The sequence below is a fragment of the Setaria italica genome, chromosome III, assembly GCF_000263155.2.
Source record: "Setaria italica strain Yugu1 chromosome III, Setaria_italica_v2.0, whole genome shotgun sequence".
NCBI lineage: Eukaryota > Viridiplantae > Streptophyta > Magnoliopsida > Poales > Poaceae > Setaria > Setaria italica.
This window is the reverse complement of record NC_028452.1, coordinates 814,126-835,658: the sequence shown is the minus strand read 5'-3', so window position 1 is coordinate 835,658 and position 21,533 is coordinate 814,126. Positions and strand designations below refer to the sequence as shown.

Below are 21,533 nucleotides of genomic sequence, written 5' to 3'. Positions count from 1 at the left end.
GTCGACCATTCGTTGCACGGGCTTCCAGTACCTGCCACCCGTGCACCGGAGTTCCTCCACGTCACGTTGCTTCGAGTATATGATGAGAGAGACAGCCATTCGCCGTTCGAGGGTGGTAGCTCTACAGTTGGCTTAATTCTACTCGTCCAGGTCCAGTACTCCAGTGCTTCTCAAGATTAGGAGGTACAGGGGAATACCAAGGAGTAGATTTCAAATGGAACCTGGTTGAGAGAGTAGTCAGCCATCAGGCATCCACAGCTCCCCATAATACTATTTTATCTGCAGAGTAACAAAATGACAAAGGCTGTAATCTCAAGTGTTTCCTTATTATTTTACCAAGAGCAGCTGCAGTCACGATTGAAGCTCTCATCAACCTCAGCTCCTGAAGCTTTTCTCTGTTCCTAGTTCGGCGCAGCATATAGCTTGTTACTTGGGGGTATACCTGCCTAAACAGGAGACTAACTTGGATCAAGTATCCTATTGATTTATTTTTGCCTCATAACTATTTTCCTCGGCAATCCAAACTTTGCAGTAAAAGAAAATCATCAAACGATGTCAAAAAATAAAAAAAAAAGCAATCACTTTGTATAGACTAAGAAAGGCAAGCCATTGTTTATTAATGGTTGACTGTTATGAATTTAATCAACTAAGTTCTATACATGCTACAAAGTAGATGATAAATGAAGAATCCCTTTGGAGTAGCTCCCGAAATCCAAAATTGCCTACTTTGCCTAAGTCCGTTAGCTATAGAAGGGGAGAACAAGGGATCAAAAGGACGACTCACTACAACATTTACACCAGCTAACTTCATCGTCTGCTTCGGCCATTCAAAAAGCTCTCAAAACGCGTCCCCGTCAAAGCGTTACTAACATCTGCCCAGTTATCGATATGGTCACGCAGTCGTTTAGTATGGATTTTCACATGCCGGCTGGACAGCTTCCTCTTAGGCAATCTCAGAAAATCCAGGACATCCATGAGCTTCTGAATAAATATTAAAACACAACAATGATGGTTAGAAAAATGGAAATTGTTTTTGCCTCCACAGATCGATGAGGCGAAGCAATAATGACTCACAGTGCGATTTTTGACAACATCCTCATAGTACAGAACAATGTGCCTGGTGTTCTTGAAATTCATCAAGGCATCAGCTGCCAACTTATCAGACCGCTTTAGTTCAGTAATCAACGTTTTTTTGTCAATGGTTGGCTTATATTGAGCAAGAATTTCAGCCTGCATACAGAAAAAAAAACGGATTCTCTTTTACTCAAGACACGCATCTTCAGCATTTTAGTTGATAAAGTTGTTGTAAGCACATATGTTTTATTTATCATACAAAATTTGCATGTTTGAATAAAATCTGAATTTAAGGTGCAAGTAAAATAAAAAACAAGGAAAGATGTGAACCTCTTGTTTGGAGTGCACGTGAGCTTTATGAGTTCCATTTAGTTGTTTCATGGCACTATCATGGGCATTTGCTAATATAGAGACATAGCGCTGGAGAAGATTTCTTCTTAATAGAAAAATTGCAGACACACCCCTTTGGTTGAAGTATTTTACTATCTCTTGATGGTGCTTCATTAGACCCTATAATTTTCACCAGAATAAGCATACCACAAGATATAATGAAGAAAAGTAAGCTAAATGTATCTTTGGAAATTTACCACACTATCAATCTACCCTAATACAAATAATAATTCTTATGTCCATATCAAAGGACAAACTGAATAATTCTTTTGAAGTAAACATATATACCCAGAAGAGTCATCGTAAATAATGAGTCCGTCAACCTAATATATCTGGCAAAAAACCTATAGAATGCTCACAGGCATCATCTCTATCAGTAGCGGTTGTCCAGAATAACCACCTTCAGTGTGCCAATCTTCTACGTTAAAGAAACAAATAAGTTTTTACATTGGAGTGGTCTGTGTGTGTGTGTGAGTGGCGGATAGAGAGATAGAATAAAAGATCATTAGTCATTTAGTTTTGCTTCCCTCTTTATAGTAAACTACTAGGCTGCTAGCTCATCCTCCAATGTTAGATACATGGTATTTTCATATAACCAAAGTATTTTTTTTAACAGACTGTTTAACACTTGCAAGTTGCAAGCAAGCAATTTACCATGCAAATAAATTGGCTATACTGAAGCAAATCTCAATGCATTCCTACTTCCTTGCTGCTCAGATAGTCCATAATCATTTAAACAAACTTTAAGTGAACTAGGTTGGATTTACAAAATAATCAGGGTATGTCCATATTAAGTTTCAAAAGGAAAAAGAATAACCGAAACTATTAAGTTGTTCCACAATATAACGTTTTTACGCTAGATATAAGCACTTAAGAGTACAAATAATTGGGACACAAAATGTTGTATTAAACTATCATGTGAAGTCCTCCAACACATTAATTAAAAGAGGGATTACCTGATTGAGCATCCACTTCAACCCCACAGCAGCCGTACATTCGTTCTTAGCTGCACTGCTGTACCAATCCAGATTGTATAATTTATCTAGTGTTTTTGTTATCTCAGTGATATTACTGCGTCTTGGTTTGACGGAGAAAATCTCTCCATTGGAGCTAATATTCGGATGGCTATTCAACAATGTCTCAACCCATCCACTCCCCGACCTCTGCATTGACAAGATAGCAAAGAACCTAACCTCCGTGCACGCACATTCTTCCCTAACAAACAAGGAACACACAAGTCACTCACTAACCTAAAAAATAATTGAATCATATCACCAAGCATACAATCATTACCTATCATACGTATTTGGCGTCGGATAGTGCACATAAGGGATTTCTGTGTCTGGAATTCTAGGATCATGACAGGGTTTCTCCCTTTCCTTTTCTATCATGTTGGTCTGCAAGAGACCAAACAGCATCCCGTTTTGCTTCAAGGACAACGAGAATATGTACATGCCGACAAGCATGATCAACCCTAATATGGCTATCCATAATACGAGTGGATGTCTCTTAGCGGGCTTGGTGCTTACAACAGCTGCGTCCTGCAATTGAAAAGGTTGAGAGGGTGCTGACATTTCATTATACGACAGGAAGGGATTTCACATAAACCCAATTGGAAATTCCATCAAAGAATAACTAGAGAATTTGCAAAATGTGGGAATAAAATCAAGACATCGGGAAGGGTGCTTTCGATTGCGCATTTTCCTCGCAACCATTAATGGAGAAACAATAGATTATCAGGAAGAGAAATGAGCATTTGCCTGACCTTGGTGGTTGCACTGAGATCCTCCACCTCCACCACCCTCTCCCTCCCTTTCCCTGCCTCCTCCATCGAAGAACACCATCAAAAAGCAATCCGCCCCAGTTTGAAATCGCCCGGCAAGCACCAACAAACAGGCAATCCGTCGAGCTAATCCAAACAACGGAACGACTCCTCTCTGGAAGGCAAGAGAGAAAGAGGGAAACGACAAGGGATAGCGGCAGCTTGATTTGGGGTGCGTCGTGAAGGGACCGGGGAGGCAACGAATTGTCACGAGAATGTAGCACCAAGATGAGAGAAAGCAGGAGTGGCAGGGGAGGAGAGAGACAGAGAGATCACCTACTCCACCCGTCTGGTGGGGGTGTGGCTATATGTCGTGGATCACCTCAAAAAGCGCGCTGGCCAGCAAAAATGTTTGTGATGGCTGCGTGTCAACCCAATTACTGCTTTAGCACAGTTTGTTGCTTCCTTCAGCATGGTTCCTTCCTTCCCCACGTGACAGTGTAGCTTTTTTAAGTCAGATGCCAATGCATGCATATATAGTTTGAAGGAGATAGAGAAAAAGGATTGCATGGTTGCATGCAAAAAGGACAAGATGATATGCGAATTCAAAACTAAAAAAGTATAAATCTTAAACCGAGCATCCAAACTAAATTTTGATTGCACCATTATGTTTATTATGTCAAGATCTTCAAAATAAGACCCCATTTAACTATATTTTTTAAACATCCAAATTAAATTTTGAATGCACTGTTGTGTTTTTTAAAGAAAACCTTCAAAACAAGACCTCACATGACTATATTTAGATGAATTTTATTTATCACTATTTTTTTAATCATGTTCGAATTTTTTTATGAGATATTTACGATCTGAACAAATTATATGAATTCAAAGAAAAAAATATATGTACACATCGAACAAATTGTATGTACTTATAGAACAAAAATATCAACACCTGGAACAAATTATACGAACTCACGGAACAAAATATCTATATAACTCCAACAAAGTGAAGGAACCCACATAACAAGTATTTATACACATAGAACAAATTATATGAACTCATCGAATAGAAAATTGTACACTCGGAACAAATACATTATAAATATATAATAATATTTTAATCGGTAAAATAGAAAATAATAAAGGAAAGATGAACTAAAAATAAAAAAGGAAATGAAACTATAATATACCAAATGAAATAAAAGATAAAGAAATAATACACACATAATTAGAAAAAGAAAAGGGCGCCACAAGAAAACAAAGCACAAGAAAAGAAAATGAAATTGTAGTTCAACATTGAATTTCTCTTCGATCTGAATAATTTAATTTCATCATGGGAGAAGTCGGTTATATTCTATAATATAATATATAAAGATTTATGATATAACTTAAAATAAACCATCAAAGAAAGAATATCTACATGAGAATAAGAATAATCAAAAAAAGAAAGGAAAATAAAATAATATAGATGAACTAGAGAATTTGCAAAATGTGGGAATAAAATCAAGACATCGGGAAGGGTGCTTTCGATTGCGCATTTTCCTCGCAACCATTAATGGAGAAACAATAGATTATCAGGAAGAGAAATGAGCATTTGCCTGACCTTGGTGGTTGCACTGAGATCCTCCACCTCCACCACCCTCTCCCTCCCTTTCCCTGCCTCCTCCATCGAAGAACACCATCAAAAAGCAATCCGCCCCAGTTTGAAATCACTCGGCAAGCACCAACAAACAGGCAATCCGCCGAGCCAATCTAAACAACGGAACGACTCCTCTCTGGGAGGCAAGAGAGAAAGAGAGAAACGACAAGGGATAGCGGCAGCTTGATTTGGGGTGTGTCGTGAAGGGACCGGGGAGGCAACGAATTGCCACGGGAATGTAGCATCAAGATGAGAGAAAGCAGGAGTGACAGGGGAGGAGAGAGACAGAGAGATCACCTACTCCGCCTGTCTGGTGGGGGTGCGGCTATATGTGGCGGATCGCCTCAAAAAGCGCATTGGTCAGCAGAAATGTCCGTGATGGCCGCGTGTCAACCCAATTAATTAGACTGTTTTAGCACAGCTTGTTGATTCCTTCAGCATGGTTCCTTCCTTCCCCATGTGACGGTGTAGCTTTTTTAAGTTAGATGCCAATGCATGCATATATAGTTTGAAGGAGATAGAGAAAAAGGATTGCATGGTTGCATGCAAAAAGGACAAGATGATATGCAAATCCAAAACTAAAAAAAGTATGAATCTTAAACCGAGCATCCAAACTAAATTTTGATTGCACCATTATGTATATTATGTCAAGATCTTCAAAATAAGACCCCATTTAACTATATTTTTTAAACATCCAAATTAAATTTTGAATGCACTGTTGCGTTTTTTAAAGAAAACTTTCAAAACAAGACCCCACCTGACTCTATTTGGACGAATTTTATTTATCACTATTTTTTTAATTATGTTCAAATTTTTATGAGATATTTACATCTGAACAAATTATATGAATTCAAAGAAAAAAAATATATGTACACATCGAACAAATTGTATGTACTTGTAGAACAAAAATATCAACACCTGGAACAAATTATACGAACTCACGGAACAAAATAGTTGTACACATCGAACATATTATATGAACTCATGAAATAAAAGATCTATATAACTCGAACGAAGTGAAGGAACCCACAGAATAAGTATTTATACACGTAGAACAAATTATATGAACTCATCAAATAGAAAATTGTACACTTGGAACAAATACATTATAAATATATAATAATATTTTAATCGGTAAACTAGAAAATAATAAAGGAAAGATGAACTAAAAATAAAAAAGGAAATGAAACTATAATATACCAAATGAAATAAAAGATAAAGAAATAATACACAAATAATTAGAAAAAGAAAGGGGTGCCACAAGAAAACAAAGCACAAGAAAAGAAAATGAAATTGTAGTTCAACATTGAATTTCGCTTTGATCTGAATAATTTAATTTCATCATGGGAGAAGTCGGTTATATTCTATTAATATAATATATAAAGATTTATGATATAACTTATGAAATAAACCATCAAAGAAAGAATATCTACCTGAGAATAAGAATAATCAAAAAAAGAAAGGAAAATAAAATAATATATATGAACTCGCAAAGTTTTGACACATTTTTGCCATGGCATCTTATCAAAGAGCGAGTACTAGAAGATGTCGGCTACCAGATCTCGTCGCGTTTCCAAGGTTCCTGGGACGGGCTCGTTCTGCGCCAAGAAGGGTACACTGGAGATGGCAAGCGCCGCCAGGCGCATGAAGGCCATCCTCGCGACGATGGCAGCGGATCCGTCACCTGTCCTCGCTCCCACCACCGGCGTCCCCCTCCCCGTCCCCGCCCGTGGTGGCATGGGGATGCTCCAGCTGTCGTGCCGACCACCATGGTCGTCCAACACCCCGTCCTGCCCAACCCCGGGGAGTAGTAGCGGGGCGCTACTTCAACGCAGGCCGAAAGAGAGCACCATGTTTCTTTAACGGTTATCTTGGTTACCATTAGGAATTATGTATTGTTGTGTTCGAGTTGTGAATTTTCATCATTAGCTCATCAGTGTCGTGGTAATGTTGTCTGAAACTCTGGATAGTATGGGACTTTAATCAAAAAATGAAAGAGGGACAGAAGCAATCGACAGATTGTATTGATCATCTCAGGTGTATTTTATACACGTAAAAGCATACCATGCACGTCCGTCAGTAACAGATGCCGTGGCAGCCGAAAGACTAGGCCAAGATCTAACTAACGGAAAGAATCAGTCATGCTACCTTATCCTACAACACTAACAACCCCTCCCCCCCCCACCAATGCATCGGCTAATTCGATGCACAGACTGTCTCGAAAATCTTCAAATAGCGTCGTTGGAAGATCCTTCGTCATTATATCTGCAAACTGGTGTTTGGTTGGTACACGAAGAACATGCAGTTGTCCAAGTGTTGTCTTCTAGCGAACAAAGTGGATATCGAGTTCCACATGCTTGGTCCAGTGATGGTGCACCGGATTCTCTGTGAGGCATGCGGCGGAGATATTGTCGCAAAAGATGATGCTTGCCTTGTCAACGGGTAAGTGCAGCTCACGTAGGAGATTACGCAGCCAGCAACACTCTGCAATCACATTGGCCACACCTCAAGGACTCGGTGCCCAATGGAATCCTTCAGCTACATGCATGTCCGTATAATGGATTTCCGATCCCTTCTCTTTCTCTCATGCCAATGTTTTGAACGTCGTCGATCATCCTCGCCGCGTGCGGCACTCCGTCGTCTCCTTGTCGAACCCATATATATACCGTGCATGTCCTTGGTATGTATTGCTGCCCGCTCTATGTGTTGCTGTATCTCATATTCTATTTGGATACGCTTCTCCTAGCCACGTTTGGATTATAATCTAAGTGAAAATTTTCTCGCTTCTCACTTTTCGTTTCTCGTAGTTCAAATCTTTGAAGCGGCTTACCACATAAGCGAGAATTGGTGGAAATAAGCAAAGCGTTTGGCAGGATTCTCGCTTATTTCCACCGATAAGCCGTTTATAAGCAGAAACAAACAAGAATTGAGTTAGTTTTACTGAGTTACTCCCTATATATCAAAATATACCAATTAGAATGGCAATTATTTGCTTTGGTCCATGTCAAAATAGATCATATACAGAACACTCAGAATTCATCTCACCATCTCTTCATGCTCACTCCATCACGGGCACGTAGTTGGCGCCTGCTACCCAACCAGCTTAATTAGTTGAGCCACGCACTGATCGCTGACGCCCAGCTCACAAACGTCGCAGCACCGGCTATAAATAGCTAGCCACGAACCGATCGAGCCTTGCAGTTCGCTCCTGGCATCAGCCAAACAATTAAAACACACTACATAACCTACATCGAGATAGCTAGCTAGCTGCAGCGATGTCTCGCTCTCGCTACCTCGTGGCGTCACTGCTCCTTGCGCTCGCCGTGGCAGCCAGCGCCGCCGCCGCGGCCTCGCCGTACGAGGCGCGCCAGCAGGACAAGCGGACCATCCCGAGCGACGCCTCGCACATCGACGAGGAGACCGCGCGCCTGCTGGCCGCGGAGGGCGCGACGCTGGCAGCCATATGGGCGGCGAAGAAGGACATGCAGGCGCAGTTGCAGCCGCTTGAGGCGAAGCCGAGCGGCGGCGTGGCTACGCTGGGCGACGACCAGAGCTCGTCGGGCGGCGGCGTGGCCACGCAGGGCGACGACCAGAGCTCGTCGGAAGGCAGCGGCACCAGCAGCGGCAGCGGCGAGCACGGCAAGGAGGAAGGGAGCAACAAGGAGGGCGAGAAGCAGGGCAAGAGCTGCCTCACCAAAGAGGAGTGCCACAAGAAGAAGATGCTCTGCGGCAAGGGCTGCACGCTCTCGGCCCACAGCAAGTGCGCTGCCAAGTGCACCAAGTCCTGTGTACCCACCTGCTAGGAGCCGGAGCCATGGGCCGTGGGCCGTGGCCGAGATCTCGATCGAGCCCTTCAGACTTGAGTCCTGTGGTGAAGTTTATCTTGTGCGTTGCGTTGAAGTAGATGGAAGGAATAAGGAGGGGCACTTGCTGCATGCGTGCCTCTCTGATGCCTATCTTTTGTTTGGGTTACAGGTTTGTGTCTAGTTTCGTTCAAAAACAGGTTTGTGTCTAGGCATACTGTCTTGGCGGCAATTATTTTAATATGAATGGAAGTTCAGTGTTTACTTTCCGAGAGGATCGTAACCAGAGAAAGATAATGCTGTACAAATCAATCAGATATCGTTCTTTACCATGCCAGACAGACCTGCAGTTTGTCTTAACAGTCCAAACAGAGTGGTATTTGCCGGACCAAGAAAGCACAAGTTCACCAGCTACATTGAACAGCAGAGTGAAATCATTTTCGCGCTTGAAGTAGAAGAAAGAGAGTCATCCAGATATCAAATATTCAAAAATGATGTACATGACTTGCTTCACTCGTCAATCTTGTGACAGAATCAACCACACAAAACTCATCAATCTTGTGACTGAATCATCCACACAACACACTATAGATGGCGAATACAAATGCTTGAAAAGCCCACCATCTACCTTTTCATCACCATTTGATTCAGAACTATAACATCTTCAGCTGCCGATGAAACGACACCCACATAATATTGTGGCTGAAGTCATTGTCCATGGCTGCTTCTCTTCCCAAATGGCATGGATGTCAGTCCCTCTTGTGTTAGCATGTGTACAAAAGGCACGAACAGCAGCAACAAAATGTTTCTCCTGCTGGTGTGGCCTTGGAGCTTGATGGCAGCTCAAGATTGAACAACTAGAGCTCAGCAGCAGCTGATATCTAGGTGCCACTCTAACATGGTGTATACTTATGAGTGTGTCTTCAGTCAACTCATAACTTCCTGGAAGACAAGAGTGAGCTCCTGTGCTGCGTTTGCAACTGCCCCTTTTCTTCTGTTGAAGTGTAGCAGAAAATATCAAGATATGGATATTATGGAAATGCAAATTGTATAGAGCTTGATGTGCTGACTAAATGGCTGAAAGCCATAAATTTAGTTAAGACTTAAGACAAGTACGGCCTCAAAGCTACAATGAATAATTCGCTCAACTGAATCAAGTAGGCTATAACATGTACCTAAAGGTTTATAGCAGTTTAATTATAGCAGTGAAGCTTTTGCCCAATTTTTGTGTGGATAGTCATGTTTGGCAATGATGAAACAATGGTACACTTTTGACTCAGACGGCCCAAGAAGTAAATGCAGGTCACTGCTATCATAGTTACATGGCTATTACAGATCACAAGTATAAATTCTCTGAGGTATAATATTTAGATTGCCCAATACCTTGTAAGAAAAGGAAGCTTATTTTTTACTTTCTCCAATTCAATGAAGCATAAGTTGCAGCGCTCCCGCCTACAATGAAAAAACAAGCAAATCACATCCTGTACTGTAGTAATGGCCTTTCATAGAAGCAAACTGTCTGAAACAATACCTTTGCTCTGCCTCAAGATCTACACCAACAGAAGAAGGACCTGCTGATACTGTTGAATGTATCATTGGACCAAAGGTCCTGACAAGCTTCACCAACAATTCCAATGAAACGCCTAAGTGTCTGCATATATTAATCGATTAGACATCAGGATGGTCACTTGGATGGCACTCAACAAACATGAATCGATCAAAATCTCGTCCCAATAATGATGAACTGATATAATCCCAGAAAACATCGTAATCACTCACAAAAGTTGCATCAAAGTACCTGTCAGTTTTACTCTCCAGAAGGTCAGTGACAACAGGCAGGATAGAGGTACATAAATCTAGTGTGATTGTTTCACTTTTCTCCATCAGAACGCTTGCCATATCAGCAGATACCTGCAATTACCAGAAACCATATAATAAGTATCATGCTGATTATTGCATACATAAGAAAGAGTTGCCAAGTACTGACAGCATGATCACACATCTTCTCCATCGCAGAGAGAACACCTCTGATGTCGTTTCTTACCCACATTTGATGAATAATCTGCATGTCAACAAAAGAGACAACATTTGAGAAATCGCACTTTAAAAGCCTATCATCAATCCAAATGGGTGCTTTACACCACTGAGCAACACAGCAATTTACATAGTCTGTGATTGCACCACACTTGGCAAGTCAACTACCTACACATTCAAGGATAAAGTATCGAATTGGCCCTATTATGATCTTGAACACCAAAACACAGGGTGCATACATATTCTTTCCTTTCATCAATAACCTGGGGAATGTATACTATCTGACTAATTGGTAGTAAAAGCTAAAATTACCAAAATGCTTTTCTTCACTAGAATTGATATATTACACAACCAATAAGGCTAACTGGTCAAGCACTGCACTGACCTGCAATTTTGTCAGGCGAGACCGTGTTGAGCTTAGAAATAGCTCATGTTGCTCCATTAGAAGGGATAGAACATCCTCATCGCTAGCTATGGTTGGAGTTTCAGAAGCTTGATTGCTTCCTCTCTGGAAAAGACAAAAGATATCATATAAATCTCAGCGTGAAGAAAAAAAAAAGGCGACCATACATGCTGGCTGAGCTCTTATTGAAATACCGTGGGGGCGGTCTTTCCCCCCACCAGCCGAGTTTTTTATACATGCTGGAGAGCTACAAATTCTACCTACTTTGCAGTTTAATATATAAACTGAGATGCCAAGCAAAGTCTAAGATCTGCAACTCTTCAATAGAGTAAGCACAAGCTAGGCAAGCATGAGTGCCGCAATAATTTCACAGGAATCAGAGAAAGTTTACCATATTTCAATGGGAATTATGATAGGTTTAGGTAATACAGGGGCAAGAGTATGATTGATGAAATGGTTAAGAGATACACTATCATTGGTCCATGATCCATGCACATGAATGAATGGGGCAGCAGCAACCACTAAGAAACATGAAAGCAGGTGATAAAGCAAGCACAGTATCTTCTAGTTGGTGGAGAAAAGGGGGGAAATGCATGAAGATCAATCTACAAGATGAACCGAGGCCATTTAATAATGCCAACAACATTTTACAACCTTCAGGAATTAACATAAAGAAAATAGAAGTTACAGAATGTATAAAAGGCTTATGGCTTGTCTAAGACGTACAGATGAATATGAACGGCCTGTAGGAGCCAGCGAAGAACTGCTCGTTGTTGGTTCTTCATGACTAGGGGATTGATCCCTCCCTTCCCAATTAGAGACACTTGACCTTGCTCTTCCTACATGATGATTTATTCAAATCCACTGAACATATTATTCTGCGAACATATTATTGGAAGCACAAGATAGTAGCATCTTCAATTTTTAAAAAATAGCATGACTATACCTGCTCTTGAAACTTCAACATAGCAGTTATCTCTTGGTTTACGCATTCTAGAAACATCTGTAAAACAGAACCAAATGACACAATCACTCAAAAAATAAATTTTCTTGTTGAAACGAAAAGATAGCTAATAGCTCAACAAGATAACAGACAATGTGTTTCTCACACAATTCAGAACGTAAGCTCTGAAAACCAATGCTTCATCCAGTAAATGCGGAGTAAACAGGATATTGATTAATTATTAAATTCAGATGAAAACTACAAAACATGCGGAACAACTAGATCTACAAACTGTCAAGCACCTTGAACAAATAAACATGTTAATTCTTTCCTTTAAAAAGTATATTGTTTGCTCATTAATGCTTGAAAGATACTGGAAATGTGACTATATCTTGTAAGCCTGTGGATTGAAATACACAATTCTGAAGAATATAAACCTTTTTACGAGGATGGGCACCTTATGGTACAATGCTGCTATATGTATTTTTGTAGATAAGGTTTAATTAATAGCATTACTAATATGTGCACATGAATGCACAACTAACAAAACTCACAATCAGATAATTGCATACATGTAGGGCCATATCAAAATGTGCATGCGTGTGGAACACAACTTACATAGCAAGCAATAGAGCTATTTCAGCTTGTTAGTCCATTAAGCACACGGTGAAGGAAATCAAGCACCACAAACAATTGTGAAACAGTATGCGAATCAAAATGTAGCAGCACATAAAATAGATAAGTGGGTACAGATCATACAATTTTCACCGCGGACACTTGCATTCAACTCTGCTGGATTCGAAAATGCCATCCTGTCAACTGCACCATGCTTTATATCTTCACGAGTTTCTTCAGAACTTATTGTTTGAAAAACACCATTTCTCCGGGGGAAAAATATTTGGCAATTGAAGTCATCTGTTTCAGTATTTTTACTTCTGCTATCAACTTTGTTTGCATCAACTTTTGCATGGGTTAACTTGCGTAGCTCAGCATATCTTGACTGGATTCTGAATGGCGATATTCTTCCAGCAGAAGGTTCTCTCCTAGCATCAGAGGCCATTTCCGTTCTTGAACTTGCCCTGGGGATGACGGGTGCCGCATCAGCACTTTCTTTCTTTGAATCCGTACCAGGATCTACCTTTCTGCTTGCCTTTGAAAGAACAGGTGCAGAATCAGAGGCCATTTCCATTTTTGTATTTTCCCTGGGAACAACAACAGATGCTGCATCGGCGCTTTCCTTTTTGGAATCAGCACCAGACTCCAGCCTTCTGCTTGACTTGGAAATAACAACAGGTGCTGAATCAGAGGATATTTCCATTCTTGAGCTTGCTTTAGGAACAACAGGTTCCACATCAGTACTTTCCTTTCTAGAATCAGTAGCAGGATCAACCCTTCTGGTTGCCTTAGAAAGAACAGGTGCCACATCAGCAGCATCACTTCTAGAATCAGTAGCTAGCTCCCCTCCTGAGCTAGTTCTTGGAACAATCACAGGCACTACATCAGATTTACTGAAATTGCTAACACTAGAGGCATTGTGACTCCTCAACGAACTTCTCTTCAAGGTGGTACCACCAGATGCAAAGGCTGAATTTCCAAAAGATCTATTATTGGAGCCAACTCCAGCCCGTTGTGGTGTGCTTGGGACCAATCCGCTTGCTTCAGTATGGTAAGAAGAGTAAAAGACAGATAAGGCATATGAAATGCTTTAACCATTAAATGTAAAAATGTGTAGAAAGAGATGAACAGGAACATACAGGCTGTCGATTTTGTTTCTTTTAGTGCAGAATCTGAGTTTTGAGAAACCGACAGTCTTCCTGAAGAAGCTTTTAGGTTATTCTCTGAATTTTGCAAAACTGATGATCGCCCAATGTTTGCCTTTGAACCAGTGTCATTTTGTAAAGGCATAGTGCCGCTTGACACAGTCTTCAATTCGGAATGACCATTTAGTTTAGTTGATGTACCGGTTGCATATGGCTCAAGACGCTGCCAATTGATTACTTTGTTAGTACATTCCAGGAAAAAAAACAAAAAGGAAGACTCCAATTGGCGGTAACAGATCAGTGTTAAAAATGCAGCTGAAGCCAACATACCGTCAGATCAACAACCCATATTCCAACACAACTTTGATTGAAAGAACAACCAAGAAGTTTTCCCTCGTGAACATTCAAATCAGCAAGTCTAGACCATCCCACATCCACAGTATCATGGCATCTTATTGGCTCCCAAGAGAAAACCTGCTCATGTGAGAAAAGTTTATTTCTGGAAGTGAAGGGGTACAAGAAGCTGTCATGGCATGATCGCTTGAGAAAATAATAGCACTACCTTTAAGCTTTCGTGCAACCCACATAACAGGGATCTTCCGTCAGGATTGAATGTCATGGATCGAACACCTGTTGTCTGATAATTTTGATGGAGACATCAAACAGTAATTCAAATGAATCAAATAAGTACCCAATTTAACTGAATTTTGCTGCATAATATGCATATATGATTCTTTTTGGTATAAAGTAGCATAAAACAGAGTGATATTAGTTTCTTTCTGTTCATTTTCCATTTCTTTTTTATGGAACAGAGAAAGGACACCCGCACCCAAGTTACTTATTAAGGACATAATGCTGAAATATACGATGCTACAAAGGCAAATAATAAACAACGAAACGAACAATGAATACTTATAATAATATACCTCAGGTCCGGTAGATCCAATCAACTCAAAAGTCTCCAAATCCCAGAACTTGACAGTTTTATCTGCTGAACCTGAGTGAAGCAACAGGTTTTATTTGTAAGAGAGATTTAGTTTCAAAATGAATATACTCTTTTGAGTTCCCACAGAAACATATGAATCCGCTTCACTACCTGCCAGGAAACAATATGCATCTCCACAAGAACAGAAATGGAATTTCTTAATCAATGCCAATAAATGCACAGTTTTTAATACATCTCCTCGGAAATGTCACCGATGAACAGTGAGGAGCTTATAAATGGAAACGAGCATGATATTTCACAACAAAAATTAAGACAGTACATGAATTACTGATTTACTTACAACAAGCTAAATTACACCAGGACACGACTATTTGGAATTTTGGCAAACAATGGAACAGTTATTTACATCCTGAACATGTACAACACATAAACAACCATAATATGGTACATTACACTTTACCAGTTACAGCATCAAAGAGATGTTTATTTACACTTTGCCAGGGTTCTTATTTTCAGTTAAGATGTCATGCTAACAGAATTTTTCCATTCATCGGACAAATGTCAACCCTTGCTTTTAAATAGTGTGTATATACGTAAATTAATTTAGCAACTCTTTGAACAGATGAGTCTTTTCTTCAACCAAATGCCAAGACAGAAGTCGAAGAATTAACCATAAACAAGACATAGTACGACCAAAAGGGATAAAGAAAAGTTAACAATTAAGAGATAGATCAGCACTGTAAAATCTTAACCTAACCTGTTGCCAGAAGGAACTCATGAGGATGGAAATCTATGCACTGAATCTGACCCTCATGGCACTTGAATTCATGTAATAACTTTCCAGCTGTCAGATCCCAGAGCTGCCAAGGAAAAACTTATTATAAGTTCCACAAAGATAAGGGTTAAGACAAGAAAAATGGAATTCCAGACCAAGAACTGGCATTGAAACACATAACACTGACTTAGTGGCAAATTCTTACCTTTACTGTATTATCTTCACCGCCAGACACAACCCACCGCCCATCAGGTGTGAATCGAATAGCATTCACCCCTCGTGTGTGACCTTTGTATGTATGGATGCAATTCTTCCTTCTTATATCCCATATCTTCAGATTAGTGTCCAATGACCCCGAGGCAAAGAATTCCCCAAAGGGATGGAAATCAACTGACATACAATTTGACCTATGTCCGGTAAGAGTGCGGACAACTGCATAGGAAATGAACCAAGAGATAAAATTACTGAAACATCCATAAATCATATACTAGTAAGTTAAATATCCACATTGACATACTCTTCGCCTCCTCCAAATCCCATAATTTAATTGTTCCACTGGCTGCTCCTGCAGCCACAAAAACTTCTGTGGAATCAAAACCAACGGACTCCACAGCACTTGTATGCCCAGATAAACTCTGCACAGCCACCAAAAAGTTAAAAGGGTGGATAAAATAAAGTAGTACATCCCTACAATATTATACATGACACTATGTTAACTAAACCCACAATGCTCAAACACATTATTGTGCAGTAGGTTGTTAATTGAATACCAGCATAAAGAGAACTATGCTAGGTAAGCTACCAGCAGTTGGAAAGGTGAAATTTTTCATCTTGTAACCACTTCAAGGTTCAGCAAGAGTTTTGCTGAGTGAGCTAATTGTTTTCCTGCTCAACTTTAGAACTACATTTTACATTCAGTCCGCAACAGCACTAGACAAACAAGTCTTACCAATATTGAATTGGGCTTTCCAATAGCCCAAAGATTGACCTTATGATCCTCTCCTCCTGTGACAAGAACCCGTGAGGTCTTCCTCCCAATCTTGAGGCAGTTAACATTGGACGAGTGCGCCACAAACTCCTCTGCGCCAAACGCAAGTCAAGGCATTCCAATGTCGCAAGTTTAGCAACCCAATCACCCCCAAAAAACTAGTGCTATGTCAATGTACCACTTCAGACATTTCACAAACACAAGACGCCAGCAATTGCGCTTCTCGAATAATCAACAACAAATAAGCGGCGACTACTCGATAATCGCCAACAGCTAAATGCACGACCCACCCAATCTCGCAACCACCAAATCCCTGTTCATCTTAACGAGGGGGATTTTAGAAGCAGAAAACTGAGACTCAGAAGCTCGCTCTGAAATTTGCTAAATCAAATCGCCCAACTGGTTAAACGGCCGCGGCAGTAGCGATGGATCGGTGATACAGAAAGCCAGCTATGCACCACCCCGAGAAGAAATTCAAAAAAAAAGTTAGCGAAATAGCAGAGACAAATTGACGAGGATACGGAGCTTGTAGGCGCGCTTGGTGTTGGTGGTCATGGCCGGCACCTCCGCTGCGAATACCGCGCCTCTGGGCCCAATCTCATTTCAGATCACGCCGACGCCACGGCGCCACCCTCGAGACCCCCCGCACCTTCCGGCCCGGATCTCGCTCCGCGCCTGCCCCCAGCACGAAGCGGCCGTACACACTCCCGCCAGAGCCTCCCTGTTCCGGGTAAAACAAACCCTTACGCAGCCACCGCCACTGCCCCGGGAGGGAGGGCGCCCGCCACCACGGCCGCCGCCGCCGCCGCTCCGGGTGACGCGGAGGGGAGGGGCGCGAGAGCGGGGGAGGTGGAGGGAATGCGGCTGCGCTTTTGGGTTTGGTGCGCGGTCGAGGTGGAGGAAGGACGGGGAGGGGAAACGGAGCTGTCTGGTTGGGGCCGGGCCGGGCGCTGTGCGGTGGGGTGGGGGTGGAGGAGGCGCAGGAGGAGGAAGACGAGAGAGAGAGAGAGATGGTTTGGTTCGAAAAATTTCGAATTAAAAAAGGGTTGGGGTTGGAGGGCTCGCAGATTAAGGGCCTGTTTGGTAGGGCTGTGGCTGTGGCTGAAACGGCTGCGGCTGTGGCTGCTCTGGTGAAACAGCTTCTCTGGTGAAGCTGAAGCCATTCTGAAAAGTGTTTGGCAAAACGGCTTCTCCTGTATTTTTAGGAATGGCTTTGATAAATCAAATGTCATAGATGCCCTTAACTATATGGATTTTTTTTAATAGATGAAAATAGATAATCACGGTTCATAAATAGATTACTAGCGAATGTCGCATCCAGGTTCAAAAAAATTCTCACGGTTCATCACGGTTCATCACGTTTCATAAATATTTTAATTGCTACTCCTGTATTTCTCTCAAAAAAATTCAGCTGATTTTTTTTTAATATTTGAATTCATCACGGTTCATAAATAATAGCTACCATCCTTACATAGCATGCAACCATATAAGCTAACTGACATACTCAAGATGATCTAGAAAGGAAGATTGCTCTAGCAAGATCATCTCGGAATTTATCCATGGTCCGATCATCTGTTTCCATGTTGGATGTATCTCCAGCATCTTGAGAGACATAGTGCTTCCTATATCTTGAAGGTATAGTGGGCATATAATCGGGATTCCGATCGCATTTGCGGAAATCCTTATCTTGTGTGTGGTTTTCACGAATGAAGTTATGGAGACACATGGTTGCGGCAACTATCATCATTTGCTTCTCCATTGGGTAACTCGGCATCTTGAGAAGGATTCTCCACTTCATTTTCCACACACCAAAAGAGCGCTCTACCACATTGCGAATACTTGAATGCAAATGGTTAAAATGTTCTTGCTCACCATTTGGAGCAGGACCTCTCCTCCAATCTGGCACATGATACCTTTCACCCTTGTATGGTGCCAAGTATCCAGGTCTATTTGGGTACCCGGCATCAACCATATAATACTTTCCTAAATACACATGTAAAAAAATGAAGGTTGTGAGCCACGCGCATTCATGTATAGACATGAGAAAAGATAAGGTAGGTGATCCGACATACCTAGAGGGGGGTGTGGAAAGGTAGAGTGATCATGTCGAAGTGCATGGAAGAGAACATTAGTATCATGCATAGACCCGGGCTGACCAATAGATGCATAAGTGAACCTCATGTCGAAATCAACAATACCAAGAACATTTTGTGTCGCTGAAATGTGAGTGCCATCCAAAGCTCCAATGCAATCTTTAAAGTGTGGCATCATCCTACGATCATTACTAATCCTAGGATGTGTAGTAGAGAAATTAGGGTCAATTGGCTTTATGTAGTCTGCACTCATAGCCACCATACATATCAATACCTCCTCAAATTTTCTACTAATTGTTTCTGCGGAGTGCTTGAATATACCATGTACACCACTGGTAGAAGTACCATGCCCACACACAAGTAGGAAAATAGCCAATGATTCCATAGAACTCATATGAAGAGATGATTTTAGTCCATAGCTACCCACTAACAGATCATGCAACTTGTAAAATAGAGATGCATTCATTCGGAATTGCTTATGACTTTCACCTGGAGTGTTTAGCTTAAGATGAACAAGTTACTGGACCATAGTGGTGACCGACACATCAGGTTACCTAAAGTCCTAGGATTGCAGGTCATATGATGGTCTGTCACCAGTAAAAGAATGACAACTACCAATCAAATTTGAGACTGAAATTGTATAACAGTAAGTATAAAGAAATGCAAGTGAGATAACCATGAAAGTGAAAAAAAATGTGTACAAAAGAAAATAAATATGGCTGAACTACTATTTCTTTGCATAAGAAATTTGTTTAGTCTTGGATAAGTCTTATCAGGATCAAACCTCCAGAATCAATCTGTAACATTTGGCCCAAGAATGCAGAAACCACTTAAGAACAAAACAATCATGCAACCTTGGAAAGATTTTCGTCAAAATCATTTCCCGCTTCATCCATGAGTACAGATAAAAAATTTATCACTTGGATTGAAAAATACATCAAAACAGCAGAGAAGTCATGAAACTGAACATTGAGAAGGCACATTCCCCTACTTCCCCTACTCCTGATGGGGAACAAGTCTTCAACTTCTGACTAGAACTTCTCTGGCTCTCAAACCCCACGACAAGCCACGCACCTTCAACATAAGAGTGGATGATAGACACCGTACCACGCACCTTCAATTAGCTGGGAAATAACAATGCACAGGTACTACTACATTGCTGTCTGCAAAAGCAATGATATGAAACATTGCGATATGCTAATGATCTACTAATATGCTATGATATGAAGTAATATACATATATGATATATCATATATGGAACATTTGCGAGGAGCCATTTTTGACTCTTAGACATTTATTAAACCAGGATGCAAATGAGTGAAAGTGGTCACACAGAAGATTGGCATGTCGCCTGTCACTCTAGTGTATCTTGTTATCTAGCTACATGCATATTGCTTAGGGCATATGACTGAAGGATAATAATATACCACAAGGACTGAAGGATGCTGAATCCAAGAATGGGCATGCAGTTCCCTAAAGAAAACACATTTCATGACCATGCAAGGCAATGGCCAGCAGCTGATGCATGCCTGGCACCCCAGATAGCAAGCAAAACTTTAAAAATCCAAATACACACCACAGTTCACAACAAAATGTCCCAGATAGCAAATGCGTCACGCATGTTCTTCTTTCTAAGGACAACAGCAAGACAATGGCTTGAGCTCAAACACAACAGCAATCACAATGGCTTCAACAATCACAACAGCAATCACAATGGCTCAAACAAGGAAATCACTTTAATTGGATCATATGTTCTTACCTTGGATCGGTGAGGTCGACGTCCACAGATGCAGGAGCAGTAGCTGTCCTAGCCGCCGGTGGTGGCCTAGGTGCGCGGGTACCTCGCCGACGAGTTGAGGAGCTCCGAACTGGACCAGAGGTGACCCGAACCGGCAGCCGCTCGTCATTGCCTCCAACCTCCTGTGAAGCTGTCTCCTGTTGAGGATCGGCACGGAGCCAATCCGGCCCTAGAGCCGCCGCCGCTGCTCCGGCCCACCACTCCGGCCATCCTCCGGGCATGGCGGCGTTGGGGATGCCGGAGGCCTGGGAAGCTGATGGCCCCGCGCTGGGGACGCCGGGCCATGCGCCGGGGATGCCGGGCCACGCGCCGGCGGCCAGGCCCGCCGCGGCTGGGATGGCCGGTTGCTGCGCCGGTGGCTGGCCCGCCGCGGTTGCTGCGCCTCCAGGCCATGCGCCCGCCACCATGCCGGGAGGCACTCCCGCGGCGGCCAGGAGGGCACCCAGGGGACCCGTCGGCGGGCCTCCCGGCCACAAGAACGGGGCGCCGCCAGCCCCTCCGCCGGACACATACGGCGCGCCGTTGGACCCTCCGCTTGGCGCATCTTGGAGCCCACCACCGGATCTACCCCTTTCGACCGCCGGATCCAAGTTTCCCGCCGCCGGAGGAGGGTCCATGCCGGCCGCCGCCAGACCAGACCGGAGGAGGCGCTACCAGAAGAAGAGAAAGGAACGGTTCGCGAGAGGAAGAAAGGAAAAGGAGGCGGTGGCAATTCGGTGTAATTTTGCCGAAGTCGAAGGGTAATTTGGTAACATGGGGGGCGCGGATGGAGGGGAAGCCGCGGGGAGCTGGTTTTTTGGGCTTCTCCTCCCCAGTACAAATTGGAAAACGGCTTCACGGGTGCTTCGCGAGAGAAGCCGTTTTTTGGAAGGGCGTTTGGTACGGCTTCTCCAGAAGCCGCTCGAGAAGCCGTCCAATAAGCCCTACCAAACAGGCCCTAAGGGGGTGTTTGGGAGGAGGGGGCTAAATTTTAGCCCCCATCCTATCGAATGTTTGGACACTAATTAGGAGTATTAAATCTAGACTAATTACAAAATTAATTACACAACCCCTAGGCTAAATCGCGAGACGAATCTATTAAGCCTAATTAGGTCATGATTGACAATGTGGTGCTACAGTAACCA

At 42.2% G+C, this 21,533-nt stretch overlaps 4 protein-coding genes across 4 annotated transcripts; 1 reads left to right on the top strand and 3 right to left on the bottom strand.

The window, feature by feature from the left end:
* Positions 1–807: 807 nt before the first annotated feature.
* On the bottom strand, positions 808–2,824 carry LOC101767949 (nodulation protein H). The gene is made up of 5 exons (XM_004960014.1): positions 2,758–2,824; positions 2,421–2,674; positions 1,405–1,584; positions 1,075–1,230; positions 808–981 (listed from the first exon to the last, which is right to left on the bottom strand). Exons 1-5 carry the CDS (start codon positions 2,822–2,824, stop codon positions 808–810), a joined length of 831 nt encoding a protein of 276 aa, XP_004960071.1.
* Positions 2,825–8,049: 5,225 nt separating this feature from the next.
* On the top strand, positions 8,050–8,800 carry LOC101767545. Its single transcript, XM_004960013.2, has one exon. The coding sequence runs from the start codon at positions 8,141–8,143 to the stop codon at positions 8,666–8,668; it is 528 nt and encodes a 175-aa protein (XP_004960070.1). The 5' UTR covers positions 8,050–8,140; the 3' UTR covers positions 8,669–8,800.
* A 284-nt stretch (positions 8,801–9,084) lies between these two features.
* LOC101767146 (katanin p80 WD40 repeat-containing subunit B1 homolog) lies at positions 9,085–17,496 on the bottom strand. Its single transcript, XM_012844877.3, has 18 exons — positions 17,039–17,496; positions 16,479–16,609; positions 16,047–16,164; positions 15,735–15,961; positions 15,512–15,614; positions 14,735–14,805; positions 14,371–14,445; positions 14,139–14,282; positions 13,803–14,031; positions 12,808–13,704; positions 12,052–12,108; positions 11,832–11,944; positions 11,088–11,210; positions 10,656–10,730; positions 10,467–10,579; positions 10,200–10,319; positions 10,052–10,120; positions 9,085–9,662 (listed from the first exon to the last, which is right to left on the bottom strand). The coding sequence occupies exons 1-18, from the start codon at positions 17,070–17,072 to the stop codon at positions 9,596–9,598; spliced, it is 2,766 nt and encodes a 921-aa protein (XP_012700331.1). The 5' UTR covers positions 17,073–17,496; the 3' UTR covers positions 9,085–9,595.
* On the bottom strand, positions 17,126–21,302 carry LOC111256651 (SKI family transcriptional corepressor 1-like). Its single transcript, XM_022824966.1, has 3 exons — positions 20,371–21,302; positions 17,594–17,710; positions 17,126–17,192 (listed from the first exon to the last, which is right to left on the bottom strand). Exons 1-3 carry the CDS (start codon positions 21,024–21,026, stop codon positions 17,126–17,128), a joined length of 840 nt encoding a protein of 279 aa, XP_022680701.1. The 5' UTR covers positions 21,027–21,302.
* Between the last annotated feature and the right edge of the window lie 231 nt (positions 21,303–21,533).

Excerpts from the sequence above, each read along its gene's own strand:
- LOC101767545 (XM_004960013.2), top strand. The coding sequence starts at position 8,141 with ATGTCTCGCTCTCGCTACCTCGTGGCGTCACTGCTCCTTGCGCTCGCC.
- LOC101767949 (XM_004960014.1), bottom strand. The coding sequence starts at position 2,824 with ATGATCCTAGAATTCCAGACACAGAAATCCCTTATGTGCACTATCCGA. Across the intron at positions 2,675-2,757 it reads ACGCCAAATACGTATGATAG|AATGTGCGTGCACGGAGGTT; the intron begins GTAATGATTGTA and ends TTGTTAGGGAAG. Across the intron at positions 982-1,074 it reads ATGTTGTCAAAAATCGCACT|AAGCTCATGGATGTCCTGGA; the intron begins GTGAGTCATTAT and ends ATATTTATTCAG.
- LOC111256651 (XM_022824966.1), bottom strand. The coding sequence starts at position 21,026 with ATGGACCCTCCTCCGGCGGCGGGAAACTTGGATCCGGCGGTCGAAAGG. Across the intron at positions 17,711-20,370 it reads GTCGACCTCACCGATCCAAG|GAGAAGCCGTTTTGCCAAAC; the intron begins GTAAGAACATAT and ends CTAAAAATACAG. Across the intron at positions 17,193-17,593 it reads GCCACAGCCCTACCAAACAG|GCGCGGAGCGAGATCCGGGC; the intron begins GCCCTTAATCTG and ends TGCTGGGGGCAG.
- LOC101767146 (XM_012844877.3), bottom strand. The coding sequence starts at position 17,072 with ATGACCACCAACACCAAGCGCGCCTACAAGCTCC. Across the intron at positions 11,211-11,831 it reads CAGGCCGTTCATATTCATCT|AGAGGAAGCAATCAAGCTTC; the intron begins GTACGTCTTAGA and ends TGTCTTTTCCAG. Across the intron at positions 10,731-11,087 it reads CTCGCCTGACAAAATTGCAG|ATTATTCATCAAATGTGGGT; the intron begins GTCAGTGCAGTG and ends GTTGACATGCAG.